Below are 17,081 nucleotides of genomic sequence, written 5' to 3'. Positions count from 1 at the left end.
AAAAATACCAAATACATTTCCAAATTTTAATTTCTTTACTTTTATAATAGATAGTAATACCTCCAAAAATAGTTATTACGTTACATTCCCCATATGTCTACTTCACGTTTGGATCATTTTGTGAATGCCATTTTATTTTTTTGGGGACGTTAGAAGGCTTAGAAGCAAATCTTGAAATTTTTCTGAAAATTTCCAAAACCCACTTTTTAAGGACCAGTTCAGGTCTGAAGTCACTTTGTGAGGCTTACATAATAGAAACCACCCAAAAATGACACCATTTTAGAAACGACACCCCCTCAAGGTATTCAAAACTGATGTTACAAACTTTGTCAACCCTTTAGGCCTCTTTCACACGGGCAAGATTTCTGCGCACGGGTGCAATGCGTGAGGTGATCGCACTGCACCCGCAATGAATCCGGACCCATTCATTTCTATGGGGCTGTGCACATGAGCGGTGATTTTCACGCATCACTTGTGCGTTGCGTGACAATCGCAGCATGCTCTATATTCTGCGTTTTTGACGCAACGCAGGCCCTATAGAAGTGAATGGTGCTGCGTGAAAATCGCAAGCATCCACAAGCAAGTGCGGATGAGGTGCGATTTTCACCCATGGTTGCTAGGAGACGATCGGGACCCAATCATTATATTCCCTTATAACATGGTTATAAGGGAAAATAATAGCATTCTTAATACACAATGCTGAGTAAATTAGGGATGGAGGAGTTAAAAAAATAATAATAATTTAACTCACCTCATCCATTTGTTCGCGCAGCCCGGCTTCTCTTCTGTCTTCTTCTTTGATGATCTGTGAGGAAAAGGACCTGTGGTGCAGTGACGTCACCACAGGTCCTTTTCCTCACAGATCATCAAAGAAGAAGACAGAAGAGAAGCCGGGCTGCGCGAACAAATGGATGAGGTGAGTTAAATTATTATTATTATTTTGGATGAGGCGAGTTAAATATATATTTTTTTTTTAACCCCTCCATCCCTAATTTACTTAGCATTCTGTATTAAGAATGCTATTATTTTCCCTTATAACCATGTTATAAAGGAAAATAATAAAATATACACAACACCTAACCCAAACCCGAACTTCTGTAAAGTCCGGGTTCGGGTATCGGTACCAAAGATGCCGATTTTTCTCACGCGCGTGCAAAACGCATTAAAACGCTTTGCACTCGGGGGGGAAAAAATTGCGCATTTTCCCACAACGCACTCGTATCTGTTCCCGCACCTCACCCGCAACGCCTGTGTGAACCCAGCCTTAGGTGTTCCACAAGAATTAATGGAAAACGGAGATGAAATTTCAGAATGTCACTTTTTTGGCAGAATTTCCATTTTAATAAATTTTTTCCACTAACAAAGCAAGGGTTAACAGCCAAACAAAACTCAATATTTATTGCCCTGATTCTGTAGTTTACAGAAACACTCCATATGTGGTCGTAAACTGCTGTATGGGCACATGGCATTGCGCAGAAGGAAAGGAACGTCATATGGTTTTTGAAAAGCAAATTTCATTGGGATAATTTTAAGCTGCCATGTCACATTTGAAGACCCCGTGATGCACCCCTAGAGTAGAAACTCCAAAAAAAATGACCCCATTTTGGAAACTACGGGATGAGGTGGCAGTTTTGTTGGTACTATTTTAGGGTACATATGAATTTTGGTTCCTCTATATTACACTTTTTGTGAGGTAAGGTAACAAAAAATAGCTTTTTTTTATTTTGGGGTGCGTATGACTTTTTGATCGCTTGCTATTACATACATTCTTTATTGTTCTGAATTGAACTGCCAGCGTCTTAGGCTCCATTCACACATCCGTATAATTGGTCCACATCCGTTCCGCAAATTGCGGAACGGGTGCGGATCCATTCAGTCTCTATGGGGACGGAATGGATGTGGAGAGCACACTATGTGCTCTCCGCATCCGCATTGCCAGAGCGCGGGCAGATCTTCCGCATGTTTCGCAATTGCGGACAAGAACAGGTAGTTCTATGGGGGTGCCGGCCGAATGTATTGCGGATCTTCAATGCACTACGGACGTGTGAATGGACCCTAACACAGTAACAGTTGCCTAGGAGACCGAACCCTCAGGCTGGATCTCCTGGGCTTACATAGCTAGCTGGCAGGCAACCATCGGGTCCCCGATAGCGCAGGCCAGGGATCCGATGGCTAAGGAGAGGGAGCGCAAACCTCCCATATGCATATGAGGGGTTGAACCACCGGCATCGGCGTTATCACCTATGCTGGTGGATGCAGCAGGGATCCGACTGTCAGTAACAGACGGATTCCTGCCGCTGATCTCGGCACCGCACATGGGGGATAGGAAGGATCACAGAACGAGAATGCTCGTCCTGGTGCACATAGTACCGCCCATTTAGGACAAGCATTCTCGTCCTGGGAAGTTAAAGGGTATAAACAGCTTTGTTGGCAATTTCGTTTTTTATGATTGCATTTTACTTATTTTGGGCTAGAAATATTTTCTTTTCAATTAGTTTTTATTAAACAAAAACATCAGTTTACAGCGTTAAGTTTCAGTCAATCTGCAGAGTATCTTGCTTTCAATTTCACACCGAACCTTCAGGTTGTTGCTCTGACAGTTCGATGTACAGTGCTCATCCCAAACTCCTGACCGTTCATAAGCACTGTCACCAGCTCAAAAGGCTACACATCAAGATCAATAAAAATAAAATAATAATTCCACTTTAATCCCTTTGTTTATGACTTTCCTGTCTTCTTTTCACTATCCCACATCCCCAAGATCTGGGCTATGTGTGTATACACTCACCTAAAGAATTATTAGGAACACCATACTAATACGGTGTTGGACCCCCTTTTGCCTTCAGAACTGCCTTAATTCTACGTGGCATTGATTCAACAAGGTGCTGATAGCATTCTTTAGAAATGTTGGCCCATATTGATAGGATAGCATCTTGCAGTTGATGGAGATTTGAGGGATGCACATCCAGGGCACGAAGCTCCCGTTCCACCACGTCCCAAAGATGCTCTATTGGGTTGAGATCTGGTGACTGTGGGGGCCATTTTAGTACAGTGAACTCATTGTCATGTTCAAGAAACCAATTTGAAATGATTTGAGCTTTGTGACATGGTGCATTATCCTGCTGGAAGTAGCCATCAGAGGATGGATACATGTTCTCATTCTGTTTACGTCAAATTCGGATTCTACCATTTGAATGTCTCAACAGAAATCGAGACTCATCAGACCAGGCAACATTTTTCCAGTCTTCAACAGTCCAATTTTGGTGAGCTCGTGCAAACTGTAGCCTCTTTTTCCTATTTGTAGTGGAGATGAGTGGTACCCGGTGGGGTCTTCTGCTGTTGTAGGCCATCCGCCTCAAGATTGTGCGTGTTGTGGCTTCACAAATGCTTTGCTGCATACCTCGGTTGTAACGAGTGGTTATTTCAGTCAGCGTTGCTCTTCTATCAGCTTGAATCAGTCGGCCCATTCTCCTCTGACCTCTAGCATCCACAAGGCATTTTTGCCCACAGGACTGCCGCATACTAGATGTTTTTCCCTTTTCACACCATTCTTTGTAAACCCTAGAAATGGTTGTGCGTGAAAATCCCAGTAACTGAGCAGATTGTGAAATACTCAGACCGGCCCGTCTGGCACCAACAACCATGCCACGCTCAAAATTGAAAAACTGTACACTAGACAAAAAATAAAAAGTACTTAGAAAAATTCTGTCACCCCCCCCCCAAACACCAATTTTCAGTTTTTGACTTAATATATTTGCTAATGTTTACAGATTCGATATATACCCCTCTTACCTCAGGCTGTGGTCATTTCAGTAAAAATCGGACTTTAGTGATATGTAAATTTCTTCACTACCAGCAAGTTGGGCGGACTTGCTGGTAGCCGCCGCATCCTCTGTCTGAAAAAACGCCCCCTCCTCCACTTGATTGACAGGGCCAGCGAGCGCTCTCATGCTCCAGCTGGTCCAGCCTGCAGCTCAAATCCCGCACCTGCGCCGTACCGGTCGTCATTCGGCGCTGGCGCTCAGAGAAGGACGGCTGATCCTTCCTCAGTGCGCCTGCGCCGATGACGTCAGCCCTACACCCGGAAGAGAAGACTTCTTCCGGGTGTAGGGCTGACGTCATCGGCGCAGGCGCACTGAGGAAGGAGCAGCCAAGCAAGGGTCCTTCTCTCAGAGCGCCTGCGCCGAATGACGACCGGTATGGCGCAGGTGCGGGATTTGAGCTGCAGGCAGGACCAGCTGGAGCATGAGAGCGCTCGCTGGCCCTGTCAATCAAGTGGAGGAGGGGGCGTTTTTTCAGACAGAGGATGCGGCGGCTACCAGCAAGTCCGCCCAACTTGCTGGTAGTGAAGAAATTTACATATCACTAAAGTCCGATTTTTACTGAAATGACCACAGCCTGAGGTAAGAGGGGTATATATCGAATCTGTAAACATTAGCAAATATATTAAGTCAAAAACTGAAAATTGGTGTTTGGGGGGTGACAGAAGCCCTTACAGTGAAGAGAACCACAGCTTTTTCTTTACCGTCTCTACTTCCCTCTAGAGTTCTCAGCCTATCAGACATTAAGTTCACATGTGGCAGATTTGTTGTAAAAATGTTTGCAAGTGTCCCATTCATTGGAATGGAACGTGCAGAAAACACTGCATTCACATGCGCAGAGCAGATTTTCCAAGCAGATACATTTCTGCAATGAATCTGCCATGTGTGACTATCTCTTATGGATATGCCATGAATGTCTCACATGACAATACTTCCTTGAAGACGCTATTGTACCAAAACTGCTAAACCGTGGTGTGCCTGGTGCATTCATCACCTCCTTCCAGTATAGAACTAATGACCTGCGTCCTGTAGTTACCTGTCTTAGAAGCTGCGACACAACCTTAATTTGCTGCCCACGTAATAACAAGTAGTTAAGAGGCACACCGGTCACACGAGCCATCTCCATGTAATTAATAACACACATGAGCTTCTCCAAAAGGCGCAGCGGCAAATAGGCATCCTTCAAGCAATACACAGCAAGTCGACGGCGGGTCTGCTCGTTCCCATTCTGTCAAAATCAAGAAGCAAAGTTTATACAAATTGGTTTAAAAAAAGATTTGTGATAGTTATGGGAGACACAGTAACTTGGGGGGCAGGAGTTAAACAGTGTGATTATCAGCACATGAAATACTGGTTAATAAAACCTACCATTATGCTTATCTGCTAACCTTTATGTGCCCATAGAATTAAAGAGGCTCTCCGGGCTACAGATTAGGGTTGCACCGGGTATCAAATTATCAATACTTTTGTACCGATATCAATTTGATACCGGGATTTGCCTTTTACCGATACTAGTATCACAGAACATGGTACAAGCTACTCTTAGTGCGTGCCATGTTCCCTCAGCAGCACAGGGGGGAAGGAGGCAGTCCCTCCCTCCCCGCTGTACTGCTGCTGCCACCAATAAGTGGAAAGAGGGGCGGAGGAGGGAAGGGGCTGTGCCGCACCTGAGGGGTTAACTGTCACTGATCGCAGCTCCCTGTCATAGAGGTTGGGTGTCGGCACCCGCCTCCTGCATCTGTACGGCACCCCGCAGTATTAAAAACATTGGAGGTGCAGTGCGCCCCCCCACCCCACCCCAGTATTAAAGTCATTAGTGGCGCAGTGCCCACGGGGTCCCCTCCGCCCTCTTCATTGGTGGTGCAGTGGCAGTTGAGTTCGGAGGTCCAGCAGTGAAATCGCCCCTTTTCCCAATTTTACATATAAAATATATAAACAATAAATAAACAATAAAATATAAAATAAAATAAAAATCTCCTATGCGGTGAATGCCTTAACAGAAAAAAAAAAAAAGCGCTATTCGCTATTTCTTTAGTCATCTTGTCCCCCCAAAAAATAGGATAGGACTGTTCGATTATGGGCCAGACATTCGATAAAATGAGGAATGAACGCAGCTTTTTATTTTTTTTATTTTATATATAAACGTGGTATTGAGTATCGCAATACTTTTTTATGGTATTGAACTCAAATCTAAATTTTGGTATCATGATGACCTACGTAGTCAATATCAGATCAGTGGAGGTCCGACACCGTGCACTCTCAGGACACTACATCTTAGCTCACATTCAAGAGAATAGGTGCTGATCTTCAGCATGCCGGAAACTACACAATGTAAGGAGCCTTCTGCGCCAGTCCGTACACTGTTTGCTTCCGGCACCGTGGCTGCCCAAAACAGCTGCTCAGTGGGAATGCCAGATGTCGGACCCCCAACAATCTGATATTGATGACCTATCCTGACTATAGGTCATGAACATCCATTTCTCTAGCATATGCAATCACCCTCTGGGACCTTAATCAATGCTGAGAATGAAGAGGACACAGTGAGGGATGATTTAGCACTGCATCCCCTTCAAAGCTTTCCCTGCACTTTACGCCTGGCCACCCCGCTGCACAGGGAACGGCAGCATGGTCTAATTCACCTGGCTGGAAGTGCGGCCTAATTCACCTGGCTGGAAGTGCGGCCTAATTCACCTGGCTGGAAGTGCGGCCTAATTCACCTGGCTGGAAGTGCGGCCTAATTCACCTGGCTGGAAGTGCGGCCTAATTCACCTGGCTGGAAGTGCGGCCTAATTCACCTGGCTGGAAGTGCGGCCTAATTCACCTGGCTGGAAGTGCGGCCTAATTCACCTGGCTGGAAGTGCGGCCTAATTCACCTGGCTGGAAGTGCGGCCTAATTCACCTGGCTGGAAGTGCGGCCTAATTCACCTGGCTGGAAGTGCGGCCTAATTCACCTGGCTGGAAGTGCGGCCTAATTCACCTGGCTGGAAGTGCGGCCTAATTCACCTGGCTGGAAGTGCGGCCTAATTCACCTGGCTGGAAGTGCGGCCTAATTCACCTGGCTGGAAGTGCGGCCTAATTCACCTGGCTGGAAGTGCGGCCTAATTCACCTGGCTGGAAGTGCGGCCTAATTCACCTGGCTGGAAGTGCGGCCTAATTCACCTGGCTGGAAGTGCGCCTCAGCTCCCTGCACGGTGGGTAGCTGGTAGCACTGCTGTGCAGGATAGACCGTCAAAGGAATGCAATCCTAAATCAGCACTGAGACCCTTTCAATCTCCGGATTGGAGCAGATACCTAAAGACAGACCTTGCTAATTATAAAGTGACATCCTAGTGATAAAATCAGGGTGCCTGCAGCCACCACTAGGGGGAGATCAGGAGATGACTGCATATGGTTTTATTATTGAGTTAAATGTATATACCATATCCACATGGATGGGAAGAAATAATCACTAAGGAGTCTAATGGCACATTATGTGCCTATTCTGCAGGTTTCTGGGACCTATAACGTGACAATGAAGAGGTACCTGCAGGTCAGTAATGATGGAATGCTGCACATCCTCCTTCTGTTCTTGTAAAAAGTGAAAACTAACAGCATTCAAGGTGTAGGACCGCAGCTTGTAATCTCGCAGAAGAACCTGAAATTAAAATTTAAAATATGTACCAAATATTGATTTTTATGCAAAAACTACCCAGTGCTGCCCGAATATGAAGTGTTGTTCTATGTGTTTATTGGATTTGCTCCAAGGCTGTCCAGGAGGCCAATCCATGCCCTTGTTTTTTTCTCACGGGAAAATCACTAGTAGCCCTATACAACCGAGGTGTTAGACATTGTTTATTTTATTTTTAACTGTCCCCCATAACCGTGACCTCCAGGGCAAGCTGCCCCCTTAACAATGACCTCCACAGCCCCCAACCCTTTTAATAATGACCTCAACAGCACCCTGCTCCTTCAACAGTGACCTATAACAGTGAAGAAGAAAAAAAACAAAACAGTTGCTGTGGAAACCTGGTGTAAAACTGTGTATATGTCAGTGAGGCGAAGACTAAAGAAACTGCGAGCTAATAATGGTCATGTGACAGTGTGTAGACAGGATGAGTGTAGGAGCTGTGAGCTTCTATTGGCTAATAATGGTCACGTGACACTGCGTATGTCAGGATATGAGTGAAGGAGTTGCAAGCTTTTATTTGCCATTACGGATCATGTGATGGCGCCATATTTGCATTTTTGGGGAATATCTCAAGAACCGTATGTTCTAGAGAGCAGAGACCTTTATGGAAACACCCGATGTACCTATGTGCCAAATTTGGTGTCCAAAGCACATTGATTTTTATAATATAGATTAATGGTTAAAAACAGTAAAAAGGAGTCCCCGAGTCTGGCACCAAATGGTCCAGAAATCCTAGCAAGCTACTATTCCCGATTACATGGAAATTGACCAATTATTCCATCAGTGACAGCAGTGGGTTGGAGAATAAAAATGGTCACACAAAGATCACAACTGATCAAACATGGCACGGAGCACTTATATGTTGGGAAATAGTACATGCAGTTTTATGTGTAGATTAATACAGCTCACAAATATATGATAAAGGAGTTGTCCTGCAAAGGGAATCTGCCACCATGATCTTGGACTATTATCTGTAGTAACCCATGAGTAGTCACTATTTTATTTTTTCATATGCTTTTTCAGACAGGTTAATACTTTCAATCGTAACTGAAGGAGTAGCGCCACAGGGTGCCCAAAAAATACCTGAAGAAGGTCAAACTGAACTCTGCCCTCGGTATTGATGACTTTGTTCTCTCGTCTCCCCATCTGTTTGGACTGGAAGGAGGAGTCTCGGATCACAGACCTCATGTTTCTCATTCTCCCGAGGAGAGGAAAACTGCCCACCTTCATTGAGAGAAAAAATTCAATCAGCATTTGCCCACATTACAAACATTTATTTATTGTCCCAATGCATTCAAAACTAATTAAGAAGCAAATTTTGCAGATAATCTTGTGTCTACAGCTCCCATGCAGACCAAAGCTTATCCATGGTACCAGACTATGAACAAACCTTGTGCCAACTGATCCCGAATTATACTTCTTTTGGCCTCTTTCACATTAAGTTTTCTATTTTCCATTATTATAATATATAATATATATATATATATATATATATATATATATATACACACACACACATACACACTGCTCAAAAAAATAAAGGGAACACAAAAATAACACATCCTAGATCTGAGTTAATTAAATATTCTTCTGAAATACTTTGTTCTTTACATAGTTGAATGTGCTGACAACAAAATCACACAAAATTTTTAAATGGAAATCAAATTTTTTAACCCATGGAGGTCTGGATTTGGAGTCACATTAAAAATTAAAGTGGAAAAACACACTACAGGATGATCCAACTTTGATGTAATGCCCTTAAAACAAGTCAAAATGAGGCTCAGTAGTGTGTGTGGCCTCTACGTGCCTGTATGACCTCCCTACAACGCCTGTGCATGCTCCTGATGAGGTGGCGGACGGTCTCCTGAGGGATCTCCTCCCAGACCTGTACTAAAGTATCTGCCAACTCCTGGACAGTCTGTGGTGCAACGTGACGTTGGTGGATAGAGCGAGACATGATGTCCCAGATGTGCTCAATTGGATTCAGGTCTGGGGAACGGGCGGGCCAGTCCATAGCATCAATGCCTTCGTCTTGCAGGAACTGCTGACACACTCCAGCCACATGAGGTCTAGCATTGTCTTGCATTAGGAGGAACCCAGGGCCAACCGCACCAGCATATGGTCTCACAAGGGGTCTGAGGATCTCATCTCGGTACCTAATGGCAGTCAGGCTACCTCTGGCGAGCACATGGAGGGCTGTGCGGCCCTCCAAAGAAATGCCACTCCACACCATTACTGACCCAATGCCAAACCAGTCATGCTGGAGGATGTTGCAGGCAGCAGAACGTTCTCCACGGCGTCTCCAGACTCTGTCACGTCTGTCACATGTGCTCAGTGTGAACCTGCTTTCATCTGTGAAGAGCACAGGGCGCCAGTGGCGAATTTGCCAATCTTGGTGCTCTCTGGCAAATGCCAAACGTCCTGCATGGTGTTGGGCTGTAAGCACAACCCCCACCTGTGGACGTCAGGCCCTCATATCACCCTCATGGAGTCTGTTTCTGACCGTTTGAGCAGACACATGCACTTCTGTGGCCTGCTGGAGGTCATTTTGCAGGGCTCTGGCAGTGCTCCTCCTGTTCCTCCTTGCACAAAGGCGGAGGTAGCGGTCCTGCTGCTGGGTTGTTGCCCTCCTACGGCCTCCTCCACGTCTCCTGATGTACTGGCCTGTCTCCTGGTAGCGCCTCCATGCTCTGGACACTACGCTGACAGACACAGCAAACCTTCTTGCCACAGCTCGCATTGATGTGCCATCCTGGATAAGCTGCACTACCTGAGCCACTTGTGTCGGTTGTAGACTCCGTCTCATGCTACCACTAGAGTGAAAGCACCGCCAGCATTCAAAAGTGACCAAAACATCAGCCAGGAAGCATAGGAACTGAGAAGTGTCTGTGGTCACCACCTGCAGAACCACTTCTTTATTGGGGGTGTCTTGCTAATTGCCTATAATTTCCACCTGTTGTCTATCCCATTTGCACAACAGCATGTGAAATTGATTGTCACTCAGTGTTGCTTCCTAAGTGGACAGTTTGATTTCACAGAAGTGTGATTGACTTGGAGTTACATTGTGTTGTTTAAGTGTTCCCTTTATTTTTTTGAGCAGTATATATATATATATATATATATATATATATATATATTTTTTTTTTTAAACCAGTATTTAACAGATACATAGGGTTTTACAGTAAAAAGCATACCAAAATACACACATCTTGTCTAGATTGACTTCCTGTCCATTTTTTTTTTTTTAACTGAATAGGAAAGCACTGAGGTCTGGCCTACTGCATAAACACATAGGATGCTTTCATTACCATCCGACCAAAAAAATCAATTGAAAGTAACAGGAGGATTCATTTAAAGGGGTTGTCCTGGTTCTGAGCTGAACCCGGATATACCCCCATTTTCACCCAGGCAGCCCCCCTGACTTGAGCATCGGAGCAGTTCATGCTCCGATGCTCCCCATCGCTCAGGACAAAGGCATTTTCTAGAGTTTCGGTGACGTCACCGGCACTGATGGGCGGGATTTAGAGCTTCCTAGCCTGTAAAATGGCTAGGGCAGCGCTAAAGCCGGCCCATAAGAGCCGGTGACGCCACCGAGCACACTGCTGGGCGGAAGCCTCCGCCCAGCAGTGTGTTATGGTAAATAAAAGAGCCCTTTCCCTGCGCGATCCTGTGCAGGGAAAGGGAGAACATTGGAGCATGAAATGCTCCGATGCTAACATCAGGGGGGCTGCCTGGGTGAAATTATGGTTATGTCCGGGTTCAGCTCTGAATCTGGACAACCCCTTTAACCAGGGATGCCCAACCTCCGGCCCTCCAGCTGTTGCAAAACTACAACTCCCAGTATGCCCTAATAGCTATAGGTTGCCCGGGCATGTTGGTAGTTGTAGTTTTGCAACAGCTGGAGGGTCAAAGGTTGAGCATCCCTGAATTAAACAGACTGCATACAATAGTATTCTTTTACCACCTGCTTAACAAAACAAAAAAAAGCCTCCTATTATTGAAGCAAAAAATTCAAATAATAGCAAGTCTTACAATCACACCTTCTTTGCTATATCTGCCAGCTAAAAAAAAAAAAAGAAAGAAAAAAAAAAAAATCATTAAAATCTATTTGCTAATGTTTATGGAACAGATCACGTTTCTCTTAAAAAATGCATTCCCTGCTGGAAATAGAAGACAACATGCTGTTAAAGCAGCTTTAATCCAGTCTCCTCCTTTTTCCGGTAGAATGGTGGACACACAGAATACGTGTGAATACGTAAAAGCAATTTAGGGAACTTTGACCTCACTTAACTCCTAAACAGTTAAAGATAGGTCAAAACTGAAGGGTGTTTCTGAGTAAATTCTAGTCGAGACTGATATATCACATGACCTTCCCATTGGAAAAACCTAAGCCAAATTTAAAATGGCGCCCAAACACGTTTTCACCCCCAAACAAATTTATTTTTATTAAAAGATTTTTATACTGATGACCTATCCTCTAAATAGGTTATCAGTATCTGATCGGTGGGGGTTAGGCACCCCTGCCAATCAGCTGTTTGAGAAGGCACTGACGCCCCCCGGCCTTCTTCCTTCTCACCAAGCACAGCGCCATACATTGTATAGTAGCTGTGCTTGGTATCCCACTCAGCCCCATTCACTTAATTAGGGCTGAGCTTTCCTAGGCCGAGTGATGACATGTTCATATATTACATGGCCTAGGAGAAAACCGAGAGAAGACCACAGGTAGGAAAAACAGCTGATTGGCTGGGGTCCCGAGTGTCGGACCCCCACCAATCAGATACTCCTCCAGGGGATAGGTCAACTAGTATTAAAGTCTCGGAAAACCACTTTAAGGCTAATTGCAAACCTGCTTCATTTTTATTTTAGTTACACTGGATCAAAATGTGAAAGTGCACAAAGCCTTTAACTAAGGGCCCATTTATATGAGCACCCACACAAGGCAATGATTGGGGGCTTGCATATTCAACTGCATTTACATGCAATCATCCACAAACGTTGATTTTATACGCAGGACAGATGATCGAATCACCTGACAAATGACCCTTTCCTCAGGACAATTATGGAACATTCGTTACTGGATAAGTGGCCCTATAATCTGCCCATGTAAATGGGACCTAACCAGACAAAACAAAAAAACACCACCTGGACATTCTGAAATATTGTGGAATTAAGTGCTGATAAAGAAAGGTTACCTTTAGGGTCTGAGCTCTGTTGATCAGGTATGGCAAGTCAAAATTCTGAATATTGTAGCCAGTTATAATATCTGGATCAATGATGCGCACAAATTCAGCCCAGGCCTGAGTGAGAAATAAAGAAAAGGTCATTATGCTGCTCAAATGAGAAAAGTAAGACTATGTAAAATAATAACTTCACGTTGACACACGAACACAAGTCAGAGTAAAAATCCCAGGACCACCACAAAAACGAGGCAAATTTACTAACCCGGGCTAATATACTATCGTCAAGTAACCATTTGACATGACGCAGTGGGGTAACGCCTAAACCCCCCAAAAATATGAACAACCTCATTAAGGGCGCCCCACACCACGACATCTCCGCACTATACATGATGGCAGAAGACGCTCTCCAGCCCTCCTGAGAACTGATGTTGTGGCCATCATTAGTAACAAGGCAGAACCTGCTTTCATCACTGCTGTCCGCCATTGACTAATGTGACCATGCCTCAACATATTCCCTGCTGCAGAACCCCAAATAAGGGGTACACCAGCTTGATTGTGTGACCATTGACTGAGCACCACTTGCAGTTTATACTTTGTCACATTTTCCACTACTAAAGATGCAGCAGATTTATCACCGCGGCTGACTCCGGAAGACACTAACTTTGACTAACTTTGTGCCAAACTTTTAACACAATTTTGCAAACATTGTCGAATCTTAAGCCATGCTGCTCCCCAGTAAGCCGCTGTGCGGCGCAAAAAGCGTAAAAAATGTATGACAAATGTGGTGCATGTCACGTATACATTATTCTTGCCACAAATTGAAATGGTCATATTAGTGCACGGCCATGCTTCCTACAATGAGGGAGATAATCAAGCTATTTTACTGGAACTCATTAGTGACTAAATGCTACTATGTAGTCTCTGCCTTAAATGTTTCATAAAGGGTCAGAAAAACACGGCAGCTTTCTCCCAAAAACATCTCCTAATTCACTTCAATGGAGCTAAGATACAATACCGGGCACAATCCAAGATGGTTTTTGGATACTTGCCATTGCTTTTCTTTACCTCTGATAGCCTCCAAAATGAAAAAATGCATAAGGCTACTTTCACACTTGTGCTTGATCGGATCCGTTCTGAACGGATCCGATCATATTAATGCAGACGGAGGCTCCGTTCAGTACGGATCCGTCTGCATTAATAACTTAGAAAAATTTCTAAGTGCGAAAGTAGCCTGAGCGGATCCGTTCAGACTTTCAATGTAAAGTCAATGGGGGACGGATCCGCTTGAAGATTGAGCCATATGGTGTCATCTTCAAGCGGATCCGTTCCCATTGACTTACATTGTAAGTCTGGACGGATCCGCACGCCTCCGCACGGCCAGGCGGACACCCGAACGCTGCAAGCAGCGTTCAGCTGTCCGCCTGGCCGTGCGGAGGCGAGCGGAGGCTGAACGCCGCCAGACTGATGCAGTCTGAGCGGATCTGCATCCATTCAGACTGCATCAGGGCTGGACGGAAGCGTTCTGCTCCGCTCGTGAGCCCCTTCAAACGGAGCTCACGAGTGGACAGCAGAACGCTAGTGTGAAAGTAGCCTTAAATGGGTAAAGTGTGAGGGGGTCACAAGCTTTTTCTTACAGCTTTATTATGCACCTCAAATCCTAAAAGCACATAATTCCCAAAAATTAAGTCTGTTTTTATGATGGCCTCTGTGATGAGGGCTTTACAATACAGGGAAGTCCCTGCTCCTTGCAAAGAGCCTCTTTGTTAGTTGTCATTGGCAAGAGAGCAAGTAGTGAAAGGTGATCTATGGGTGTTGTGGTAGCGCTGAGCAAACACTTCATAAAGGGCTCAAATAAAATAAAATGAGCAAATATACAAATGTACTAATAGTCAAGGCAGCTTCTACTTCAGGACGAGGTGGAACCAAAATTTCCCTTTTATTGGTGTAACAGAATGCTCGAATGGCCTCTTTACATGGGCTGAACCCAGGGTGGATTTGACTTAAATCAAACTGATTTAAATCACTAGTCAGTAAGGCTTGATCTAAATCATCGTTTTCTACATAAAGATTAATTAATTCTTGCTGGTATAACTTATACTATGCAAGTAGATTTTTAGAACAACAACTTTTCATATTAGTTTGATTAGGTTGATTCTGCATTCATAGGTTTGTAGAAGTTAGGATTAAGGTCTTTTTCTCAACTCTGTTCATGTTATAACATTTTTGCTGTGAAGAAGAGGCATGTGATCTCTGCCGAGTGAAATTCAGTTTTGAGAACTGCAAAAGTAAACCAAGCATCTGTGATAATATCTTGTAGGCAGAGAAACTGCCCAATAATCTTACAAAAACCTCTGGAAGAGCATGACATTGTGAATGGATTATTGGAATTTATTTACCCCAAAAAAATTTAACATATACAGCCTTATTCTACATAATTAAAAAACTAATCTTTATTTCATGATGGAATAACCTTTGGATGGCAATATATTTTCCTCAAAAAGCATATAAAAAAAAAAAATCTGTTTTTTTTTTTTTTTTTTTTAAATCATAGATTTTTAGCCACCCTGGCTGAACCTAGGGGTGGGCGATATGGCCTAAAATCTATATTGCAATATAATTTGAAGCATGTGTGATATATATTGCAATATATTATTTTCTTCTGTATGTATACAAAAAATACAAATTACAAAACTTTTTCAAGAAATTTTAATATGTGTATTGTGTAACAGATCTTTTTTCCAAACAATGTAAAGATGAAGACTAAGTGTTAGTAAAACACAAATTTCATACATGTCCCCCAGAGCCAGTGCCATCAGCCCTATGGCATTTGCCATCATCATCATACATGTCCCCCAGAGCCAGTGCCAGATCAGCCCGCCCCATGGCCATCCTTTGCAAATAGATTTAGGTGTCTGAAGTGAAGCACATTTATTTATTTTATGCACTTATATAATACTACTATATTCAGCAGTGCTTTTACAGTGGGGTTCACAATCTAAGTTCCTATCAGTATGTCTTTGGAGTGGGAGAAGTGACCGGAGTACCCAAAGGAAACCCACGCAAACATGGGGAGAACATACAAACTCCATGCAGATGTTGTCCTTGGTCAGATTTGAATCTCCTAGGACCCTAGTGCTGCCAGGCACCAGTGCTAACCACTGAGCCACCGTGCTCCTAAGGTAACCATCGGGAACATGCATTCCTTTGGAAAACATATAAAAAAGAAAAGAAATGAATCGCACATCCAGCTGCTATGCTTTGATCTCATCCCTGCTACTTTAGCAGAAAACAGCGCTAAATAGCGCATTTGTACAGTAGCAGGGATGAGATCAAAGCATAGCAGCTGGATGTGCGATTCATTTCTTTTCTTTTTTATATATATTATAGAGATTCTGTCCCTGGATCAGCACTCCTTCCATTCGGCCAGGTGATTTTAATTAGCAAGGTATTTTGCAGGAGGGGTTAAATGAACCTACCATGCTCTGTTGGAGTTCCTGAGAGCTTCAAGTAAGGTGAATTTTGACAACTGTTCACATGGCGCGGTACTGCACGGGGGCCATTGTGCCGTTTTTCTGGGGGGTTGGTGGGGCCTAGTGCTAGGTATGGCATAGTCGAGCAGCAGGGTGCTGTTTGGCTGCTGGGTCCCGCCACCTGCCGGATTGGCTCCACAATGTCGGTGGTTGCCGTGCAGCGCCGCGCCAATTTTAGAGTAGGAGCCATTCAGAGGCAGCCTAGGCGTGGTGAGTGGGCTTATGCCTTTTAATCAAAATATACACTAATGCCTCATTTAGCATGTAGCACAGGAGGCGGTACACATGCGCTATTTAGCGCCGTTATCTGCTAGGTAGCAGGGATGAGATCAAAGCATAGCAGCTGGATGTGCGATTCATTTCTTTTCTTTTTTGTATATATTCTTGGGAAAACTCCTTCCCGATAAATGCCCTCATGTTAGTTTTGATGGAATAGATCTCAAACGGAATCATTTTCTGACATGTCTATACAGGTTGCACAGCAATTCCTGATGCCCTGACAATGATATGTGCACTGCTCAGGCAATCCTGAAAACAGGACATGATGGACTAAAGTAAGTGGTTCATTTAGACGACTAGATAATCATTTAGGCGACTGAAGACATGAGTGACCTACCGATACAACGCCTATGATATTGACAAGCAGGGAGTATCGTGTACATATTCAATCATATACTCGCTTAAAGGATGATCGTTGACTGTGTTCAGAGAGGTCTAGTCATGGTGCCTATCGGCTAAAGGTCACACGATGCACATTCACATTAACCCAATTCATTAACGACAAATTGTAATTTCAATTGTTCGCATCAACAATTTCACAATCATTCATATTACACCGTTATCATCCAATCAACATGTAAGAAACTTTTATGAACTATGAACC

General features: G+C 44.0%; 1 protein-coding gene across 1 annotated transcript in view; it reads right to left on the bottom strand.

Annotated features, from left to right (window-relative positions):
- POLD1 (DNA polymerase delta 1, catalytic subunit) overlaps nucleotides 1-17,081 on the bottom strand; it is a 186,046-nt gene that overhangs the window by 136,942 nt on the left and 32,023 nt on the right. Inside the window, exons 10-13 of the mRNA XM_040433632.1 lie at nucleotides 12,681-12,785; nucleotides 8,572-8,712; nucleotides 7,345-7,455; nucleotides 4,858-5,049 (exon numbers count right to left, since the gene is read on the bottom strand). Of these exons, the coding sequence (XP_040289566.1) occupies nucleotides 4,858-5,049; nucleotides 7,345-7,455; nucleotides 8,572-8,712; nucleotides 12,681-12,785 (549 nt within the window). The remainder of the gene's footprint in view (nucleotides 1-4,857; nucleotides 5,050-7,344; nucleotides 7,456-8,571; nucleotides 8,713-12,680; nucleotides 12,786-17,081) is intronic.

The sequence above is a fragment of the Bufo bufo genome, chromosome 1, assembly GCF_905171765.1.
Source record: "Bufo bufo chromosome 1, aBufBuf1.1, whole genome shotgun sequence".
Lineage (NCBI taxonomy): Eukaryota > Metazoa > Chordata > Amphibia > Anura > Bufonidae > Bufo > Bufo bufo.
This window is presented reverse-complemented; position numbering and strand designations above follow the sequence as displayed.